Genomic DNA, 21,972 nt, shown 5'->3' on the forward strand with positions numbered 1-21,972 from the left:
TACCAGCTTGCAAATTTATGTACTTGTTCTAGAAAATCAAAGCACCAGATCTGATTATCACAGCCTCACTGTACACCTGAGGCTCTGGACCATGCCAGCAATACAAATCAACATAGCTGCCGAACTTGGAGAAGGAAAATTTACGGGAGAGATTCAAATTTAAAATTCCTTATAAAAAATTTGTTTTAGATTTCTGTGTGGTGTTGACTCCCTTGTAAAATAACTTACTCTCAAGCAAGTACCGTATGTACTTATATATAAGACAATCTCACATATGAGAACAGGTAAGATTTTAAATATAAAAATTGAAGTAAACTGGGGGTTTATTGAATTCAACTCAATATTTTGTATATTCACAGATAAGCGCAATATTTTTTTGGGCGCACTGATGTAAAGGCAGGGCATCGTATTGCATAGGAAATTTTTTAAATTCTACAACCCAGGATCTGATGCAACTGTCTGGATCCATGTCTGGCCTAGGGCACTGAATTAAACAGGGAGCCCCAAAAGTATTGAAAACATTTACAAATTTTGAAATTACCTCTTTCATAAATTCACAATTTCTATTAATTCTGGAACTATTTCTTTCGTTAGTTTTCGAATTGCTTTATTCCCCCAATTCCGAATTCAATTTTTTTCATCAATATTGAATTTTCAATATATAAATCCCGAATTATTTTCTGCCAGTCAAAATCATGAGTGTTTTGGAGTTATTTATTAAAAAAATGAATGGGAATTAATTTGTGTTTCAGTGTATTTTTTTTCGATATTCGATCGTGCATATAGGACGTCATCGTTTTTGAAACCGTGAAAATTAAATGAAAAGTCTTATACTCGAGTAAATACGGTATATATAAATGAATGAGATTTGGTAAAGAAATATTTTTCATCAATACCATGGGATTTTTCATTTGAAACACCCCCCCCCCCTTCCCAGGGGATTTTATTTCCCCCCCCCCTACAATAAAGTGAAATTACAATTTAAAAAATCGAATGGCGATCTAAACTGCTTTGAAAGAAATAGAGAAACGAGAGCAAAATAATTATAGCCAAATGGGTCAGCTAATTCAAGGGGTCTGTTGAGACTTTTTTTTGTAAGGTCCTGTTTTTGTGAAAATTTTTCTTATTTTTGTGAAAAGCGAAATAATCTAGTTAATCTATCACAAAAGAAATGAAACACCAAACTTGTGGTTTCAAAATTTTATTTGGTGAAGGATACGTTTTCCAGATCAGGAATTTTGTGAAAGGTCCGGGATACGAACCCAAATTTTGGTCGGACAGATCCTTGCAATTAAACAAAATCCACTTGTATAACTTGCTATAATCTAAAAGGTTTTTTTCGGCAAAGTGTTGGCCGACCATCACCAATAAGTGCAAACAGTTGTAGAGTATTATCTTGACATAATCTTGCCAATTTAGCTGAATAAAGGGCACTTAGTTGGGGAATACATTTTTTTTTCTCCTTCCAATTGAAACACTGTCATGATTTAGCAAAATGGCAATGAACAGTGCAAATACTGGTTGTCATCATGACTCTGAAAATGGGCATTCAGAAGCCAATGTTGTGCATGTGACATCATTTTGGAAAAAATAACAGAGGCAATGGCCATTTTTTCCAGGACCAATTCGTGGTTTTTTTCTGACAAAAATAGAGATTCCTTGCACTTATAGTAAGAATTAAGATTTAAGAAAAATTTTTTGGGGGCGTCCAAGAGCCTCACAGAAAATCGGGAGTTGGCAGCTATGTATTAAGACGACCCTGCTTATATTTTTCATTTAAAGAAACATTGATTCAACACATAAAAAAAAAAGTACACAGTAATTTTCATTCGTTACTTCAAAGTAAAAAAAAAATTAAATCAGTTTAATAATACGATCAAAATCAAATGTTATTAGTTAACAAAAAATTTAACAACTTTTAACAAATGATTAGCTAACAATGTCAATAGAAACCAAAACAATTTCTTTTGTATACTGTGGGCATTACATAAACACAAAACAACTTTTTTCAATTTAATAGCATTGGGCAACAATTAAAATTTGTGTTATTAACACAATCTTCAAGAATATACAGGGTGTTGTCTTGAAGTTGCGAGAAACTCTGAGGGGCGATATCAGACATCAAGAGGAACAAGTATTGCCATAGAACATACCTCAAACCACGTTTAGTCTCTGAAAACCACAAAAATACTTAGGAAGGGTGTGACGTCAAGTGGAACAAAAAGAATAATAAGTAGAAAAACATTTGACAGCATGATTACAAACACAGCCTGTGGTGTCAGCAACTCCTACAATCATTTCTCTTCTGCTACTTTCCTGACACCAAACTATGCTGCACAGGCTGTATTGTAATCATGCTGCCAAGTAAAGGGTTTTTGTACTTATTTTTACTTTTTTGTACTTATTATTGTACTTTAATTTGACAGCATGATTACAACACAGTCTGTGGTATACAAAATAATGTTTTTCCTACTTATAGTCTATTTCTCCAACTCATCGGCATGTCCTTCATAAGTATTTTTGTGAATTTTACCGACCGACCAAACACGGTTTGTGATACCATGTTCTATGACAATTTTTGTTCTCTTTATGCTTAATATCACCCGAGTTTGTCGTCACTTCACGGGAACACCCTGCATACAAAATAAATGTGTTCTTCATTTAACCCTTTTGCCATTACTGTAAAAAATTAACACATGTTAGAGTGAGAATTGAGAGAGTAATAACTTTATGCTGAATTGGTTATGGGGAAATCTCACAGGTTTTATCTATAATTATGAATACAAGTTTCCGCAGGTCATACTGAAGTTGCACTCATAGCATAAATATAATTTTTATGGCAGTCATAATGCAGTAAGTATTTCATAACAAAATGGTCTATGAACAAATGAAATATCTAACATTTATTGTAGGGAAATCAAAAATCTCACCACCTTAGTTACAGGTCGCTATGAATGCAAATTTTTTGTGCATTATATTGAAATCTCATTCATCACATAAACGATGCAAGCATATCGAAACGAAAGGGTCTATAAATGTCTAAACAGGGGTATTTATTGTGAGGAAATCCGCCACAGTCTTAGTCACAGGTAGTACCTATGAATACAAATACAGCAATGAATACAAATTTCCTATAGTTATGAATACAAAATGTCATACTGAAGTTGTATTCACAGAATTTTGTTTTCGAGGCATTCATATATTCAGTAGCAAAAAGGCTTATGAAATGTCTAAACAGGACACAGTGGCAGTGGCATGGCAGTCATAACAAAGTATTTTGCAGAGAAAGGATATACAAACAAATTAAATGGCAAAATAGGACATTTATTGTGGGGAAATCTCGCTGACTTAGTCATAGGTTGTATGTAAATAGTTAAATACAAATTTGTGTGTAGGGCCATACTGAAGTTGAATTCACAGCATACATATTGTTTTTGCAGCAGTCATAACACAGTATTTCGCAATGAAAGAGTCTATGAAAAAAATATCAAAATAGGACGTTTTGTTATGGGGAAATCTCACTATCTTAGTCATAGGTTATATCTGCAGTGAAGCCCGTACAAAAAGGAACTTCAATAGACTGAAATAATGTTCCATTTCAGACAGATTTCCATTTTATAAAGGTGCAAATAAAAGCACTAATCATTGTGAACAGACAAATTTAATAATTCCATTTAAGACAGGTTTCCATCTCGTACAGTGCCAGTCTCAAGACGGGTTTCCATGTATTTAGCTATAAATGAAAAATTTCTGCACGCCATACTAACATTGCATTCACAGCAAAAATTAACTGCTTCAAAAGGGTCCGAACAAATGAAATATCTAAACAGGACATTTGTCATGCGAAAAATATCTCACTGTCCTAGTCAAAGGTTGTATTTATAGTTATAAATACAAAATTATGCAGGTCATACTGAAGTTTAATTCTCTCACTGCATAAATATAATTTTCATGAGTCTTAACAGCAGAAGGGTCCATGAACAAATTAAATGTTTAAATGGGATATTTATTGTTGGGGTAAATTTCACTGCCTTAGTCACAGGTAGTATCTGTAGTTAAGAATATAAAAATTTCTTGGGTTCATACTGAACTGGCATACACTGTATAAATATAGTTTTAAAGACATAACATGTACATGCGTACAGTTATGAATACAAATCCATAGTTTTTGTTAGTCATAATGCAGCAAGCATTTTGCAACAAAAAAGTTTGTGAACATGTGAAATGTCAAAATAGGACATTTATTTATGGGGGAAATCTCACTACCTTAATCACTGGTTGTATCTATATAGTTATGAATGCAAATTTCTGCAGGCCATACTGAAGTTGCATTCACTGCCAAAATAATGCAGGAATTATTTCACGGCAAAAGGGTCTTGAGTAAATGAAATGCCTCAACAGGACATTTATCAAATAAACTTAGTGGCGAGAAATATGCCATTTTATATATCGCAAATATACTTTACACTTAGTTTTTTAATATGAATTTATGACATAGCGATTCACATAAAATATAGCACAGCTACAAGTAAGATATGAACACTTTATAAGAACACAAACAAATGGCATATTAACAATATATAATAATTAAATTTAATGTTAAGGGGACATTCATATTTACCTTTAATTCCGTCCCGTTTGGAATCGAAAAATATTGAGCTCAACAAACTATATATAATGACAACTATGGACTCATAACGATAATATAGAATCAAATGCTAATCTTCGTTTTTTTTTTCCTAAGACAAACACTGCGTAAAACTTCTAGTTACTGATACATTCTGCTACACTGTAGCTACCGAACAGATAGCAAAAAACATATACTAGGTTTGGCAGTTCCATGTGCACAACATACAAAAAAAAACTTTTTTTTGTGCACAGTGTATTTGTTTTACAAACGCATGACTATCGATATTTTTTTCTAACTTTTCTAAAAAAATAACAGGAACAAAACTTTTTAGTGAAAAATATCTAGCACTTAGCAATCGAAAAACACTATTTTGTTTAAAAAAAAAGAAAAAAAGTGATGCTCGTCCCTCACATTCACTGCATGATGTGCTCAATTTATAATATACAAGTTTTTTTTTAATTGTAATGTTATGCAGCAACGGAATCTGGACAATGGTTCATCGAGAGTTACCTCTTTCCATGATTCGAGACTTTACTGTCTGTGTCTTTGGAAGAGTCTTTGCTTGCAACCTTATCTGAACTTGAGAACTTGTGTTGGCGACGTTCCAGTTCAGCTTTGAAGTTTTCAATGTCTTGTTGACTATAAACGTAAGAGTTTGAAAAATACATAACATTATGATTGCAAAACAATAATTACAAAGTTAAAACTAATGGTTTTTTACTACAATAAATTATTTCGTCAAGAAAAAGTAAACTTGGCTTTTATGAAATCATTGGAACAAAAGGTTGTAATGAAAATGAATCTTGATCACATTGCAAGTGTTGCAAGACCATATATTTACAGTTCTCTGCTTCAGGGCTAGATTAACCACTAAGCAAAATAAGCACATGCTTAGGGCATCAGGTGAAAAGGTACACCACTTGGTTGACCAGGGCCACAACCAAGAAAGGAAAAGAAGGGGGATTCAAAGCTCAGGGCGGTGTCTCTATTTACTCCTTTCCTATTGAAAATTATGGGGTGGGGTAAGAGCTTATGGATACAGAGCCCAAGTGACAGAGTAAATTTGTTTTTCTAGTTGTCCAGCGGGTGGCGCAAAAGATAAAAAACTAATTTCGAACAAGAACTCACATTAATGCTCAGTTTTTGGATCGAGATTTCACTCAATTTCCATAAAGTAATCCCAGCCCAGAATGTCTCAAAAGCATCACAGGCTGCTCCAGGTGAATTTTTTTTGTTCCTCTAACTAGCTATAAACCAACCTAGCAATTTGCATACGTAATCTCACCAAAATTTTAACCAGATCAAATTGTCACAAGGTCTTTACAGCACTTCAAGCTCTCGAGCCATGGCACCACAGGGCACACAAAATGATTTTTCTCAATCCCCCTTCCTTACTCACCTAAAAATACTTTCTTACCAATTTACTCTTAAAAATTATAAACAAATCTAGTTCTGATGAGAGGCCCCTGGACCATGCATTAAGGTTAATAAGTAAAGGAGATGGGGCACCAAAATCACTCTAGTGCTTAGGGCTATCATATAGGTTGATCCAGCCCTGCGTGTGCACTGCTTTGGTGTTTTTGTAAAGTGTTTTTCGCAATGGTTTTTTTTAGAAAAAATAATGATTTTTCTACTAGCAGTTAAAAGTATAAATCTTAGAAATAATAATTATTTTTGGCAAATTAACCCTTTATTTGGTAGTGTTGCTCTTAAAAGTAGCAAGCGTTATATTTTTCAACAAAAAAAAATGTACTTTATATTCTGAGCTCATTTTGGCATTAATACTTTAAAGCAACTGCTAAATATATGGATTTTTACTTGTGAGCAGCTCGTGCAGTTTCCATAATTACCAGCAGAATAGCTCAAAGGTATATATTGTCTTTCAAATAAATCATTTTTATACTATTCAAAAATCTGCGTAAATCATAAATACAGTGTTCTCCCCAAAGTGCAATATCTCATTTGTTTTAAAAAAATATTTCTCCTAAAGTGTGATACTTATGAATCAGATTTCCTCTAGCATGTGAACTTATTAGGCCCTACTTTACCACCAGGACAAGAGAAATACTCATCCACTGCATTTTCACTCCACAGTTACTGGCATGAGACTTGCCCCCATCCTCTTCATTGCCTGCTGCTAGAGCAGAGGTCTTCAACCTTTATCTAATTGCAAGAACTGTCTTTGCCCATCACCAAAAATATCACCTTTACGGCAAGTTTAACATATGAATGAATGGAATCATGATTTAAATCCTTTAATGCAATTTGTACAAGGTGGTTAGTTGGAAAGTTGATCAAGTACTCATAAGCACCAAATCGAACATGAGCATCGAGCACTCTCAATGCTTCAGGTAGCACCATGGTGCTCACGAGCAAACAGGTTGAAGATACCTGTGCTAGAGGATAATTTCTCTCTCTGGTAGATTTCAAAAATAATTAACACTGAATTTTTTGCCCTATCTAGATTATAAAAAAAAATAATCCAAACTGTCGTTTGAAAGGATAATTTGATTAACTCTGTGGGAAAAGAGTACTCCAATCAATTTAGACAAAATGGGGAGATGTTCACAAGAAAAATGAAATTCAGATTTGATATCCCACCAATACAGAGTTGAAAAAAAATTATCAAAAGCAATTCCTAAAAAATAGAAATAGAATAATTACCTAATTTGGACAAAAAGTATACCGTTGATTACATTCAGCATATCCAGCACGCTGCTCAAGGATGGAGGTTGGATCTATAGCATTAAAAACACAATTTACAATCATAGTGATGTCTGGTATACAAACATAAATTGTATAAAAGAACGAATAAGAAAAAATTACAAAATAAATTTCATCAAAACTGGCTTGATGAATCAAAAGTCTGATGCGAACATGCATCCCTATTTTTGAACGAGAATAGCACAAAACACTTCATTGTCAATATATAATATCGACAAAAAGATTTTATTCTCTAAAACAGTATTTAAAATACAGGGTTATTCAAAACGATGTATGGTATTTTAAAATACTATAATATAAACTCGCTTTCATTTTATTGCATTATAAATGTTGTATATGACATAGTTACACGGAAAAAGTACAAACGATAGTCTAGTTCTAGCCAAACTCGTTTCAGCATGTCTAGTGTCACCAAGTTCAGAGCATTACATATGCATGTGTTTAGGACACCTAAAGTTGTGTGATAGCGGTGGCACATGCACGTTGACTTTCACAAAGCCCCACAAGAAAAAGTCACATGGGGCACTCAGGCCTAACCTCAGAGGCCAAGCATGCAGCATTCTCGCCAAGATGTCATTTTTAGTTATAGCAATAGTAGCACCACCATAGCACTACCAGCCAAGGGAAATTTGAAAATTTAAGTTTCCCTTTATTTTAAACCCGTTCTAGTGAGTGTTTAAAAATGAGTTTATTATAGTGTTTTAAAATACCATACATCATTTTAAGTAACCCTTTACAGTAAAACCTCCATAAGTCATCACTCACATTATTGAAAAACTGACTGCTTAAGCAGAGTGAAAATTTAAGGGAAGGATCGTCAGTTTCAATGTGTAATATTGTGAAAATCCTGTAAATTTGAAGTAATGTAACATTAAAATATAAATTAAAACTACCATATTAACAAATTTATGGCTTACGAAATTTTTTATTTCCGAACAGAACGGTGGTATATTTTTATATTTCTCTCTCTCAAACTTTTCCATAGTGACAAGTTGACCGAAATTTACGACTAGTAAACAAGGATTTTGTAACATTGTCTAAACCTGAACAGGGCCGAAGAAAAATGACGACTTAACAAGGTTTTACTGTACTTCTTAAGTTCACAAAAAAAGTTTTCCTTCATTAAAATCTTAAAAACAAATTATATGCTACAAGACAATCAACCACAATTTTTTCCCTAATTTTACAAGGATATCAATAGGAAAAACGAGAATTTCTACTTGTATAGGTGGAAGCATGGTCCCAGAATTCCCTTTATAAATTTCATTCATTTTCTTCTGGAGTACTACAGCCTGTTGAGTTAAGTGACGCAAACACTCGGAGCTTTCCTTTGTCTTCTCGTGTTCCTCACCCAACTGGAATTGTGACAAATTAGATTAACTTTATAAGATATTACTTAATTCAAACAAATAATATACATAACGGAAAGAAACTGAATCAGTGGCAAAAACAAGCAGACCAAAAAAGAATGCTAAATTTACACTAACCTGTTGCTTATATATGCTGTACGTCTCTTTTTCATTCTGTAGAGCACCTCTGAACTCTCCCATACATGACTGGGTTCTGGCTACCAAGTGATAACTTACAGCTACTTTTAAGCTTTTATTACCATAATATCTGGAACAGGTAGAAAATAATATAAAAATTTTGAATGTCACTATTTGTATCTTTTGGTCATAAAAGTATGAAACAAAATACCAGTACATACAACCAAAAATTACCTTTGTTACAAATGCATTAGCATGCATTGATTACGTTAAAATAAAAAGGATGAGAAGACAACGGTTCCCTCATATTATGCTTCTCTCAGAGACTGAACTTAAAGATTTCCTACTTATATTTTTTCATATTGTTTTTATGAGAAATTATTTTAGTTTTTTAGACATAGGTTTTGAATTTGGACTGTTTCGGTACACAGGCCCCATATTATACAGCATATAGATACAAATTTAAAATTCTCAAGCATGTTCGAATAGTTAATTTCATTCAGCTTTGATACATAATTAAACTCAGAATGTTTTTCACACTTAAAATTCAAAAATTTATGCACAATTTTTTTCCATTTTATTATGGGATAGTTAGTTTTTAAATGGTTGAAGAAATGCGTCAGAAAAATTTTTACTATATACAGTCGACGCCCGTTGTAACAATCCCACCTCGCCTTATAGAAACCATTCCATTACGAATGTTTTTGCAGAACTATCATATATGTTTTATTTTTGATATAATGACTCGCCCAGTATAATGTCCATTTTAGATGGGGCAACAGGGGATTGTTATATTAAGTGTCGACTGTACATATAAAAATATATATAAATGCATAAGACATTTTGCAATCTTTCTTTTCCTATCAAAGTTTGTGTAATATCAGAAATTTATAAATATCTGCATGTTAAAAAAAAACTTTGTAAAATAAAGAAAAAACTTTCAATGTACTTACTCTATATTTAACCTCAGTGCACTCTCCAGGAATCGCAATGACAGGTCATATTCACCAACAGCATGGAGAATGAGACCAATGTTGCTCTGGAAAAGGGATAAAAAATAATTGCAATTTATAAGCAGGGAAAAACAAAATCTCAAAGCCAGTGCAATATTTCTCAAATAAACTGAGGCACTAGGCTCTAGCTGTTCTTTTTGGCTTTGAAGCCTGAAATTGTTTTAGCTGAGTAACTTACATCTAAGACTGCCATCTCTGGATGACTTTCTCCACAAACAAGAAGAGCAAGATACCTGGCTCTATACAGTAGTTTCAGTGCAGACGTCACTTGTGAATTTGCAAAGCAGTACAGAGCTAAATGAGTCTGAAATTTTAAAAAACATTTATATTGTTTGTAAAAATCATTTGTATAAATATTTGATATTTATTGAGTGAAAAAGACTGGAAATGCAATCACAAATTATGAGTTTTGGACAAAAAAAAAAAACTTCGGCTCAAACTTTTAAAACAAGAGTGCTTCAAAAAAGATAAGCAGAACAAAAACAAACATATTAAAATTTCACACCAAAAAAAATTATACTCACATATTCAGAGATGGTGTAAGGATGATCGATGCCATTAACTCGCTCACTCATCAATACAGCCTTCTGCTGGCATGCCATAGCCTGATTTCAATTTTAAAAAAAAAACAACTTGAACATGCTAAACAACTTTACAATGCACTACTGAAACTCTAATCACAAGTACATTTCACAGTCAAGTTCTTAAAAAAAGTGATGAATATACAGTTAGACACTCTGTAATGTGTGATTTAGTAGCAGTAGTCAGACCTCCATACAATATCACGCCTGTGGACTAAAAACAATTGGGGGCAGGCTGTGTCATAGACACGACAGCATGTTTTGACGTGAATACAATTTTTTTTGCCTTGAATTGCATGATAGGTCATGACATAATTAAATTGATATTAGATTTGTCTTTGGAATAGCTAACAGACAATACCAATGTTGTCTATATGCATTGCAAACCTATCAAGGTATAGCGTAAAACAATTCTGTTACAAAAGCGGGCTGCAAGCCTGGCACCTAGACTGCAAAAGATGTTAAAATTGAAGTGGTATCAATGGATTTGTCTCAAAAATACATATCAGAGGACAGCATGGGTTTTTATTGTTGAAAACCCCTTGAGATGGAGCGCAAAACAATTTCGTTGTGAAAGCCGGCTGCAAGCCTGGTGCTCAGACCAGAAGGTGTTACAACCAGAGGGGTATCATTGGATTTACTTTAACAAGATCTACCCACAGACATCAAAAGCACTGATATAAACTGAATACTTGAGAAATTAACCTTTAAATTATTTCGTTACACAACTTTTGTGAATGACTCAGTATCATCAGATGATTTAAAAGATTTATTCATGTCAATAAAAATGACTTCATAAGGGTGATAACAAGTTATCCCAATTCGCTAATTATGCTGGCAAGACCTTTGAAAATGGATATTATAAAGAAATTGATGTTAAAAGTGATAGATATTATACCTGCTTGTATACATATTTTTTCTTGAATTTTAATGACAAACAAAAATAAGAATCACATTTATGTTACAATCAATTTTCAAAGTCCGGACACTTCTCATACTGGTCAATGTTTGCAGTTCAAACAATGTGCAAAGTTTTCAGTCCAGACTTTAGACATTGGCAATGATCATTTGTATAAAAAAATATCTTACCTCAACATAATCACCCATAATATAATTGAGACGAGCTAACATTCTGAGACATTGAGCAATTTCAGGATGCACAGCACCGTAAACATTGTTCAGTAAATTCAGGGCTTCACTAATGTATTCGTAGCCTTCTTTCAAAAAACCTTGCTGTATCTTAGACTGCCCAGTTGTATAAAAATTGTATGCATCACTAGCCTACGAAAAAAAATGTGTATTCAAATGAAGACTTTTCAAGAAATTATAGGAAAAGACATGATCATAAAACAAAACCAAAATGATAAGTTCTTAATTATTCATAACTCAATATGACAATCGAGAGCATTTACATTTCCTTAGTTCAAAGTAAAAAAAATAAAGGCGCAATCATCATATTCAAAAAACTGGGACGTACATTGCAGAACCATATCGGGAAGAATTTTAAGAAAAGTGTAGAAAACATTATCATGGGAATTTTTTAAAACAGAAAATTTCCAATCAGCTGAGGATTCATAGCAGAACATTGCGAAAAATTCTTTTTCTTCTCTGGTGTCCACAATATTATAGTATATTCACTAAGTCAGTGTTTCTCAACCCTTTTCTAACCAAAGGGATCCGTAAAATGTTAAACATTTTGACAGACTACTGTGAGTAGTTGACTACATGACCGGTATTTTACGGAACATTCCTGTTGGACTGAATTTTTCTATATAATTTTGTTTTTTCAACAAAGTGCATTTTAATCAGTTATCTTTAAAATTGTAGATATATATTTTTCATAAGTTATAAGCTATGTTCCAATAATTACAACTATTGTGAACATTCATCTCAAATTTTTAATTTCTTTTCCTCAGGATCTGCAATTTCAAGTAGTCCCTCATTTACCTCCCGTTGGTGTTTTTCCCCTAGCAATTTTAGCAATAGTTGGTGATTTCGCTGACTTACGACCAAGTTTTTGCTACAATTGGTTATATCCTGTTTTTTGTCGTAATCAAGATCCCAATTATCTGTCTTATTTTTCCATAACGAAATGTCATCACCAGGTTTTAACTTTTGCGAAATACATTATTTTCACTGTGATTTGCAATAGCACTTAATTTCAGCAATAATTGGCAACTCGATGGCATATGAACATTTAAGCCCTGTTCACATGGGAAATGGAAAAAGTGGGTTTAAAACCTGCTTCAAGAATTTTCACCAATTCCTGATATTCATTTCTTTCCTTACAAGGAAAAAAGTCATCAAGCAGGTGCTAGAGCTCCAAATCCTAGTGTAACATTGCACACTTAAATGGGGCTTTAATGTATAAGAGAGTCTAGTTTTTTTATATGAAAATCCAAGAGAATATAACTAATATTAGTTTCACAACTGAATAATTTTTCATTCAATTACAATTAAATCGTAAAGACTGCCTGTGAACCACAGGTTCAGAAATGCCATGCTAAGCTAATGAACAAAACTTAATAACAATGTTGAAAATATGTGCTTGCGTTCAAACCAAAACAAAAAGCTTACCCTGGGATTTATGTGCTTCACAACAGGAAACATGTTCAAGATGTCATCCTCAGTGAACGTCGGCCTTCCCCTATGGTCAAAATTATACTCTCTCAGCAGGATCTGTACACCGGTTTTCAGGCAAAATGAGCGCAAAACAGATATTTTCTGCAAGCTGCAAGCATCACAAATTGAATCTATGTTGATGTCATAGTCATCTGTGTCCCAATCATAATAGGATATGAGCTCACTTTTCATGTTTGCCCAAAATGTTCTGGGTGTTAGAAGGGCCCACTCATTGGAATCTGTAAAAATAATGTTTTGCAGGGGATTAATTTTGGTACAATATGTGTGAAAAACCACCCAATAAAAGTTATCAGCAGAAATCAACGTGCAAGAACCTGATGAAATGAAAACAAAGTTCATACCTTCATACTTCAACGGGCTCTGTTTCCCCTTCTTTTTGCCTCGCTTCTTCGTTCTTACTTGTAACTAGAAATAACGAAGAAAAAAAAACTAATCCATGATTCTGGAACCAAACATCATAAACACATTTGTGTATGAAACAATCAGAAGAGGTATGGGTTATTGAACAGTGATCCTGGAGGAATCAAACCAAACATTTTGTCAATATCTATGGTAAAATCTTCAGTGACCACAAAGTGATTTTCTCGGCTAACCAGATACTACTCAAGCCAAAGTTGTGCTGGGTATTCATAGTTATAGTGGGTTCAGGCTGCATAGGCCTTCAGTAGAGCTGGACCAATTGAGTTGGATGAACCAACCACGGAACTGACAGGCTTGGGTAGTTTTCTAGAGAGCTGAAAGCCAGGTTCAGTCGATATGAAAGCTTCTTTTCTATTAAGCAGGACTTCGGAAAAAGCAGCCCAAAACTTTCTGTTCTGTGATTGTTTCATTCATTTTCTTCTGCGATTTCTTTACAGCTCGACGTTTACTCAAGTCCTGAGCAACCTGAATCCCAGTTGACATACCAGCACAATTCTGGCCTTGGTTGAATCTGATGAGCCAAAGATATTCCTCTGTCATCACTGAAGATGTGTATCATAGGAGTAGAAGAAATATTTTGTTAATTATGCCTATACAACAAATCTGTTGTCTGAAAACTTCTTCCAATGAAATCGGCTGTGAAAACTTATTCTTTTATTGATTAGAAAAGACACTAAAAATGACAAATGTTTTACACACAATTCAGTCAAAATTCACTGTACTAAAAAAAAACACTGAAGCGAAATTATAGAGCTTGTCAAACTTACATCTTCAGATGAAACTGGGCATAGCGAAGACTGGCACGATGAAAGGAAGCAGTTCAAAAAGTGGCTGACCGCATTAGATATGCTCATGGCATCAACGCCTTGAATATAAGTGTTGAACAAATGCTTTGCTGATCTTGTCAACAGCTCTGACACCATGATTCCCTGAAAGAATGGGAAATTATTTTTTTTTTCAGGATCTTGGATTTGCCTCTTAAGAAGTACATATGATTTATAATGAAATCAATACTATTAAATCAAACATGCACCTTGTCCATATTCATCTGCGAAACTTCTAATGCATTGGTACATTTTGGAATGCGAGTGTACATGTTGTGAACCTAATGAGAAGTTTGTTTCTACTACTCTTTATTTCTTGAACAGAGAGGAAGACAATGTCACCTGAACGACATTGTAGGCCTGTTGCTCAATGTGGCGAGACTTTTCAATGGGGAGGTCAGCTTGCATTTGCACCCTCAAAGTCATTAAAAGTTTAAACACTTATAATGTTTAAATACAGTTGACAATGGGTAAACTATTCCCGGACACTGTGCCACAATAATCTAGGGTACTTTTAAACCGAACATGGCCTATGCTCTATCGCCCCCAGGGCAATTTAAGCCCTTTGTCTCATCAGGGGCTGGACCAATACTTCTAAAGCTAACAGGGTGTCGAGCCTCAAAGTCTTTTAGAATTTTAAAATATGCCACATGAACTTATGCTCATTCATTATGCGTAAGGTGAGTGTTTTCTCCTTTATCAAATATTCTGATTCTTCAGTTTATTAATATAACTCTTAAGAAAGTATCCATTACAAGAGTATATCTATGGAGGGAGGGAAGCTAACCAACATCCAAGCAAAATGTGATAATTCACGAAATTTTCAGAACTTCTATATGATAATACTGTGAGCATTCAATCAGTCTGTTTAAAAAGACATCACATTTTATGCTGCGATTAAAAAAAGGAATTTTTCTTCGATGAAATTAGGCTTTTGAACACTGAAAATGGTTTTTGCAAAAAAGTTGAAACAGCTAGAAAAACAAAAAATAGACCGGAAAATATGGGACATATGGTCACTCCATTCATAGCAAATAATTTTCAGCAATTTATAAAATCACCCCTCCCCCTTCTGCCACAGCGAGCTCTAAATGCGCCCATGATCCATTAATTAACTTTTAGAAAGGGTACTTTTATAGGAAGTGGTTTTAAATACTATGCTTATAAGCTCTTTTTTTTTACACTGAAACAGTTGAGATGTGCAAACTAAAACTTCTGAAATTGTCCTTGATACAACGAGATCCTGCAATCCCTCTGCAATAAAGTGTTTTCTTGGCCTGCAAAATATTGTTATATTGATGCTTTTAGATAGAAATTTATATCCGTTCATTCAACTATGATAAACAACAATCACATAATAACAAAGTTTCTGAACATTCAACACCAACAAGTGATTTTCCATCAGATGGCCACAAACTTCATGGGTTTCTCTATTTTAATACAGTAAAAGTTAAGCATCAAGTATAGTGGAAGTCTGTTATGAAGACAGGTCACAATCACGAGCGAAAATTATTGTGTTGTAACAGATTTCTTGCTCTAAGTAGTAATTTTTCTGCCTGGCCAGAGCAAAAAATGGAAATTTTACTCCGTCTAGGCAGAAAATTACTACTTAGAGCAAGAAATCTGTTACAACACAATAATTTTCGCTCGTGATTGTGACCTGTCTTCATAACAGACTTCCACTATACTTGATTAAAACTTGATCTCCATTAAAACGTCCTTTAGATCGTTTTGTTCCAATATTAATAAATGAGCAGAACTCTAGACATGAAAGTGATTTTTGAGGTCTCACAGCAGTTAATGTTTTAAAGATATTTTTGCATAGAATTTTCCTGTTATCAAAGCATTTCAGGCGATCCAGCTGAACAATTACAAGTCCCTATTATATCACTGCTCACTTCCGTGGCGCTTCATGGATTCGTATAATATTTTCCCGCTAACAAATTTTTTTAGCTTGATTTTTTCAATCATTCGGAAACAACTTTGAACCGCAAGTTCTGGTCCCGTGATCTCCTGACACTGGAAGAGACAAAAGTCACATAAAATCATCACATAACCCATGTGTATAGTGGTGGGGGGGGAGGGGGGAAAGAAATAAGAGGTTAAAACAATGACTTTTCTGTGCCCATCCTTTGTTCGAAATATCTCAGAATAATTTTAAAGCGAAGCATATGCCTGTGTCTCTAAATTACTCTTTCTGTCACTACCATGCAGACAGACTCTAGGTTTCTTTTCTTTTTTTGTTGCTCACTGACCTCTGATCCCCCTCTCTGTCGAAACAGATTTGTAATTTTACAACCTGTGGGCTGTATAAATTTTGCTGCTCTTGGCAAGGAAAGAATTTGGGTTCTCACTTGTCCAATGTCTGGAGCACCCTTTGCACTCCCCTAGTTTCCACCATGGCAACCTTGCAATAGGTATTTCGGCATTAACAAGGGGTTCAACTCTATTAAAAAAAATTAAATTAAAAAATTCAACTGTAAAGAAAGAGAAATATGGTGGCTCATCAACACTAGATGTAATATAGAAAAAGCTATCGGGCATAATTAAGAATGATGAAATAATTCTGGACTAAAACAACGGAAAATGGTTAAAAGTATAGTTCCTTTTGGCTGAAGCCCTTTCAGCCTTCCACCAGGGTCATCTTTAGAGGCACATTTTGCACCTGGGTGGCGGGTGAGGTAGAGCCACCCCTGGCTATTTGGCAATCATTCGTAAAAGTAAGTTTGTTACAAGACGCACTAGTTATAACAGACTTTTACTGTATTAACAGCATCTTGTCACATATTATGCAGTTTGGCATTTCTCAAACACAAGAGAAAACCACTAAATTGTAGGATAAATTCCCTGGGCCACCATGAAATTTCCTTTTTAGTCATTTGGTTCCCATTCCTTCACATACCCAAGTATTTTTTTTTAAGCAAAAACTAATTTAAGCAAAATCACTTCTTGCATAAATTAAGAATTTTCAAGTCGTTTTGAAAGATAATTTTAATTTCAATCAAACTTCCAGATCTATTTACAGGTCATGTTTTTGAATCACAGGTGGGAAATACTGATATAAAACCCAATGAAATCATATTCCAATGTTAAAATCTCTGAAATAATACAGTTGACGCTTGTTATAACGACTCCATGCTATAGCGACCATTTCATTACGATGACCGGTATGACAAGTCCCAAATGTTTTTATAGAACGGCTATCACATGTTTTACTTTTGATGTAACGACCCAATATAATATCTGTTTTTGAAGGGACAAAGGAGGTCCTTATATCGAGCATCGACTGTATGAAGATTATGTCTTCCTATAAAAATCAACCTAAATTAAAGTAACTTGGGTTGTGTGCATGTCCTAAAGCTTTTTTTTTCAACAGAATTGAACATTCTTAAATCGACATGAATTAGCTTAAATTATATACTAGAATTGAAAGAAAAAATTTACACCTCAAATTTCCCTCCCGCCTTAACTTTTCCCATTCCCAATTAACATTAACAGAAATCTATTGTGAGCAGGGCCGTCTTAAGAGCATTATGGGCCCCTGGGCCAAGTGATTTTTCTGAGGTCCTACCAGACAAATTCTTGAAAATTTCTACCAAATGTCTTTTTTGTGAGGCCCTCTCTTCTCTTGAGGTGCCTTGGAAGCACTTAATGCGTTAAGACAGCACTGATTGCGAGTGTTAAATATAACAGCAGAGGTTCTCAACCGTTGTTCCGCAGTGCTTTTTGGGCTCTGTGTGCACTTCCCAGGGGCTCCACAGCCACTCGGGAGAAGAAAAAAGTAAATTTGAAAAACACATTTTAAACAATGAGAATAAATCAGTAACTTTCTTTCAACAAAAAGAAAAGGCCTATCAGGCTCCACCATGGACCATACAGACCAAAAAGGACACACAGAGTCAAAAATTGTTGAGAACTGCTGAACTACAGAATTCTAATAAACATACGATAGCACTTATACTTGCGAGTCTTTTCTGCAATCTAAGTTAAAGCCATTAGCTGAATATGAATATTCATTTCAAATCAACGCTACCAATGAGCATAGAATTTTGCATTTTATATATGTGATTACCAAAAAAACCAGATTGTAATACAAATATGAAAAACTTACATGAACATACTTCAAGGGCGCAACATTTGCCATCATTTTTGCCATTTTTCCAATGTATCGTATGCTGATTCCTCTGAAGAGAAATGTATATACAGTTAGAGGAGCAATGGTCAATTTAATAACGAAAATTTCATTTAACACCAAATCGACCACAAATAAAAATAAAACAAATAAGCTTGAAAATCTAAAAACATTCACCTGGAATGAAGAGCTTCTGTTAAAGTTATTCCATCTATTGGCGAAGCAGAATGGTCCAAACAATCTCGAATCTAAAATTATAGAAAAACTATGATCATAACAGCATGAGAACACGAAAAAAAATTCAAACAAAATTTCTTATCTATAAAATATATTTTCTGTGAGTGTATTCTCTATATAAATCTATAATTTTAGATCTATCGTATTCACAAATTTTGCATATATACCAAACGGGACCCAACTTGAGTTGGAGAGTGCCCAAGTCGATGGTGTTAAAAGTCCATCAGATCTGGGCAAATGCCCGAAATGGGCGAAAAACTGCCAGGCAACAATGGTTGCTCTGCTCAACAATCACTTTCGAAATGTTTACTTTGGTTACCATGGTTCCCTAGCAATGTGTTCCGAACATGTATATGCCTTTACAAATTTAATTATGTCTGTCACTTCTTTAATCCTCTCAGTATATGTATAATGGTTTGACATTTTTCAATCCTCCCAGCAATTGAAGAAAACCTGGGCAGCGATGGGTATTCTAGCTAGATGGATATAAAGTGGATCTTGGACAATACAAGTAAAAAAACACCCGTAATTTCTAATGCATTGAAATAGCAAACCAGGGAGTTTAGATATTTCTGGTCAATGGACCACAATTAGTCACGCTCATAATAAGAAAGTTCAACTTTAAAAAAAAGAGAAAATTTTTGCCAATAAAAAAAACTTTCTAGTCTGATTTTTCCACAAATCTGATACTATGTTAATGAAATAATTTTTTTACTTACAAATCCAGGAATCTGGACAGTCAGTAGAAATTCAGCTGCATCTTTAACGATCTGCTTCTCCTTTTGGAAACGTTCACCCTGAAAAGTATTCAAATGTGAAATTTCAACTCTAGGAAGATATCAATTATTCTAAGTTTATTAGAACTCAAATTTTGGTGCTTAAAGTGAGACTGATTGAAGGTGGAAACTTATGGGTGTAGTACACAGAGATCAGCTGAATGAATGAATGAACGCCAGAACTTTGCCACTGGACTTATCCCGTTGTCGAGATCTCTTCCAGCCCAGCTTCGTGGCAGAGTCTGGAACACTTTATTTTGTGTACAGAGATCAGCTATGAAATTAACAATCTAATTTCTCACCTCATGGTCAGGATGTTTGAGTCCTGGTGAAAATACATCAGGATTGAAACGTATGTCGAACTCTACAAAAATAAAGAAAAACAGGAAAATATTATGTCCTTGCTCCAATAATTTTTTTTTGTAATTCAAAAGCATGTAGTTAATCTAACTGGAATGCGAATGAGATGAAGGATTTAAAAATTGGTTCTCAGGGAGGAGGAATTTTCAACAGCTTCAGGTAGTTCAAACATCAACTTAAAGAGTGTTCATCGTGCAAAGCTGCAGTATTAAAAAAAATACATACAAATTCAGTCTTTAGAGATACAGCTTTTTTCTCAGCTCAGTATATGAAGGAAACATTTTTTGGATTTTATGCTGAGATGAACTCAAAAATAAAAGTCTCTGCTGGAACTCAAACCCAACCCTCGCATATCGAGCAAGCATACTACCATCTACGCCACTGGAGATATGACCCAGCTTTCCTTAAGAGAGGCTACTAATGCCTCTACTTCAGAACTTTATGTCACAATGCGTGAAATAAGGAAGGAAGGGTCGTATCTCCAGTGGTGTAGATGGTAGCATGCTTGCCTGGAATGCAAGAGGCCTGGGTTTGAATCCCGGCAGAGACTTTGATTTCCGAGTTCGCCTTGGCATAAAATCCAGAAAATATGCTTCCTCAATTAAGTCTTTATTTCCATATTGGAAACTTTTTTAGGCCAATATTACAGAAGCCAGCTTAGATAAATACTATTATGCTATGAAATCAGTGAGAAACAACATTAGTCATTGAGAGGAAAAACGTATCAAACGTATGCCACACTTGGCCTTCATTGCTACAAAAAAAAAAACAGAGCATGTTGAGTTATTCTGTACAAGAAACTATGTCAAGTTCATGGATGTGTGTAATCAATGATACAACTTAATATGTTTAATATGATACAAAATTTATAAGAAATGCTAAAGCCTGGATTCAAGTTTTAGTTGCTTGAAAGCATGTTTTACATCAAGATAAAGGGAAATCTGACTGATATTATTTACCTCCTTCTTTCAAAGATCCAACCATTTTGGCTGCCTTCTTTATGATTTCACGTGTTTTATCAGCTAAAAGCAAATGACACATTACAACACAACTGCAAATTCAAAAACACTAAATACATATATACTACTGTATGCTAGTTACTAATACAACTTCACTCTTCAGAATGTACAGTACGTTACAAGTGAATATCAAAATTAAAATATAAAACTTCTAGATAGCAATTCAAAAATTAATATACAGTCAGACCCTGATATAATGAACTCTGTCTAAAGGAATTCCTCTATTTCTAAACATTTTTTTTCTCAAGTTAAGACAAAAATAAAGGTTAGACCCCCCCCCCCATTCAACAAATAGAAACCTTCAATATAACAAATTTTTTTCAAACTATATATTTTTTATTTCTCATCACCCAAAACCATAATCTGAAGATTTAACTTCCCAGGATTTGAGACAGTTCTTTAGAGACAAAAAAAATGGGAGAAGCTGGGGCCTTACCCCCCTCCTCATGCTCATAAAAAGAAAACCAAGAGAAACTGACGTCTAGCGCTGGTGATTACTATAGGTGACCATTCTGAGAGAGCATGTGCATTAGAGACAAATAGATGTTCCAGAATTGATATATTTAATTATGAACAGCTATCAGCAATTGTTGAGCAGTTGGTACCATGACCATCGATGCAGAATCGAAGGCAGCAGAAAAGTTCATGGTTTGAATCCTGCCAGTGTAACGTTATTTTTTCCCTGTTTTACATCTTCGATTTTTTTTAATGCTTTATTTATTTATTTTTCACTTGCACTCAAAGCTGTTATTAAATGTCCCAACATTCCCAGAGGTGTGTCGGGTCACAATGCGCTTGCTGGGGGGGGGGGGGGATGATGTATCAGCCAGCCAGCCAACATACATACATTTTATTACTTTTTGCATAGCGAAATGCAAGTATTTGAGGTTTTGTGATTGTGATAACGCAACGCCATCACAAGTATAAAATACTGTAATCCAAATATCAGCCAGTCGTTCCCTCCACTTCTTGAACAAGCATTGTTCTCCGTCCGTGTATTCTGAAGAAAACCCAAAGAATCATCTGAAGAAGTAAAGTAAGAGGAAAAATAAAGTTTCGAGCGGGATTCGATCCATGAACCTTTAGGCTGCCTTCGATGCTGTGTCGATCGTAGTCATACCAACTA

The 21,972-nt window shown here is 34.4% G+C and overlaps 1 protein-coding gene across 3 annotated transcripts in view; it reads right to left on the reverse strand.

The window, feature by feature from the left end:
* Nucleotides 1-4,414: 4,414 nt before the first annotated feature.
* The window catches only part of clu (clustered mitochondria protein homolog), a 79,654-nt gene continuing 62,096 nt past the window's right edge, over nt 4,415-21,972 (reverse strand). For 2 of the 3 annotated variants that reach the window (XM_089240286.1, XM_089240287.1), the window contains exons 20-35: nt 20,787-20,849; nt 19,770-19,831; nt 19,411-19,488; nt 18,632-18,702; nt 18,434-18,506; nt 14,266-14,427; nt 13,420-13,483; nt 13,013-13,296; nt 11,525-11,716; nt 10,379-10,459; nt 10,033-10,158; nt 9,795-9,880; nt 8,842-8,971; nt 8,575-8,709; nt 7,295-7,368; nt 5,014-5,269 (exon numbers count right to left, since the gene is read on the reverse strand). In XM_089240286.1, coding sequence (XP_089096412.1) covers nt 5,137-5,269; nt 7,295-7,368; nt 8,575-8,709; nt 8,842-8,971; nt 9,795-9,880; nt 10,033-10,158; nt 10,379-10,459; nt 11,525-11,716; nt 13,013-13,296; nt 13,420-13,483; nt 14,266-14,427; nt 18,434-18,506; nt 18,632-18,702; nt 19,411-19,488; nt 19,770-19,831; nt 20,787-20,849 — 1,814 coding nt within the window. In that variant the 3' untranslated portion in view covers nt 5,014-5,136. Of the gene's footprint in view, nt 5,270-7,294; nt 7,369-8,574; nt 8,710-8,841; nt 8,972-9,794; nt 9,881-10,032; nt 10,159-10,378; nt 10,460-11,524; nt 11,717-13,012; nt 13,297-13,419; nt 13,484-14,265; nt 14,428-18,433; nt 18,507-18,631; nt 18,703-19,410; nt 19,489-19,769; nt 19,832-20,786; nt 20,850-21,972 lie in introns of all 3 variants that reach the window. The other variant, XM_089240285.1, reaches the window with a different exon arrangement.

The sequence above is a fragment of the Pholcus phalangioides genome, unplaced genomic scaffold (genome assembly GCF_987345545.1).
Source record: "Pholcus phalangioides strain wild (caught in Gottingen) unplaced genomic scaffold, Ppha-v1.0 ptg000012l_1, whole genome shotgun sequence".
NCBI classification, from domain to species: domain Eukaryota; kingdom Metazoa; phylum Arthropoda; class Arachnida; order Araneae; family Pholcidae; genus Pholcus; species Pholcus phalangioides.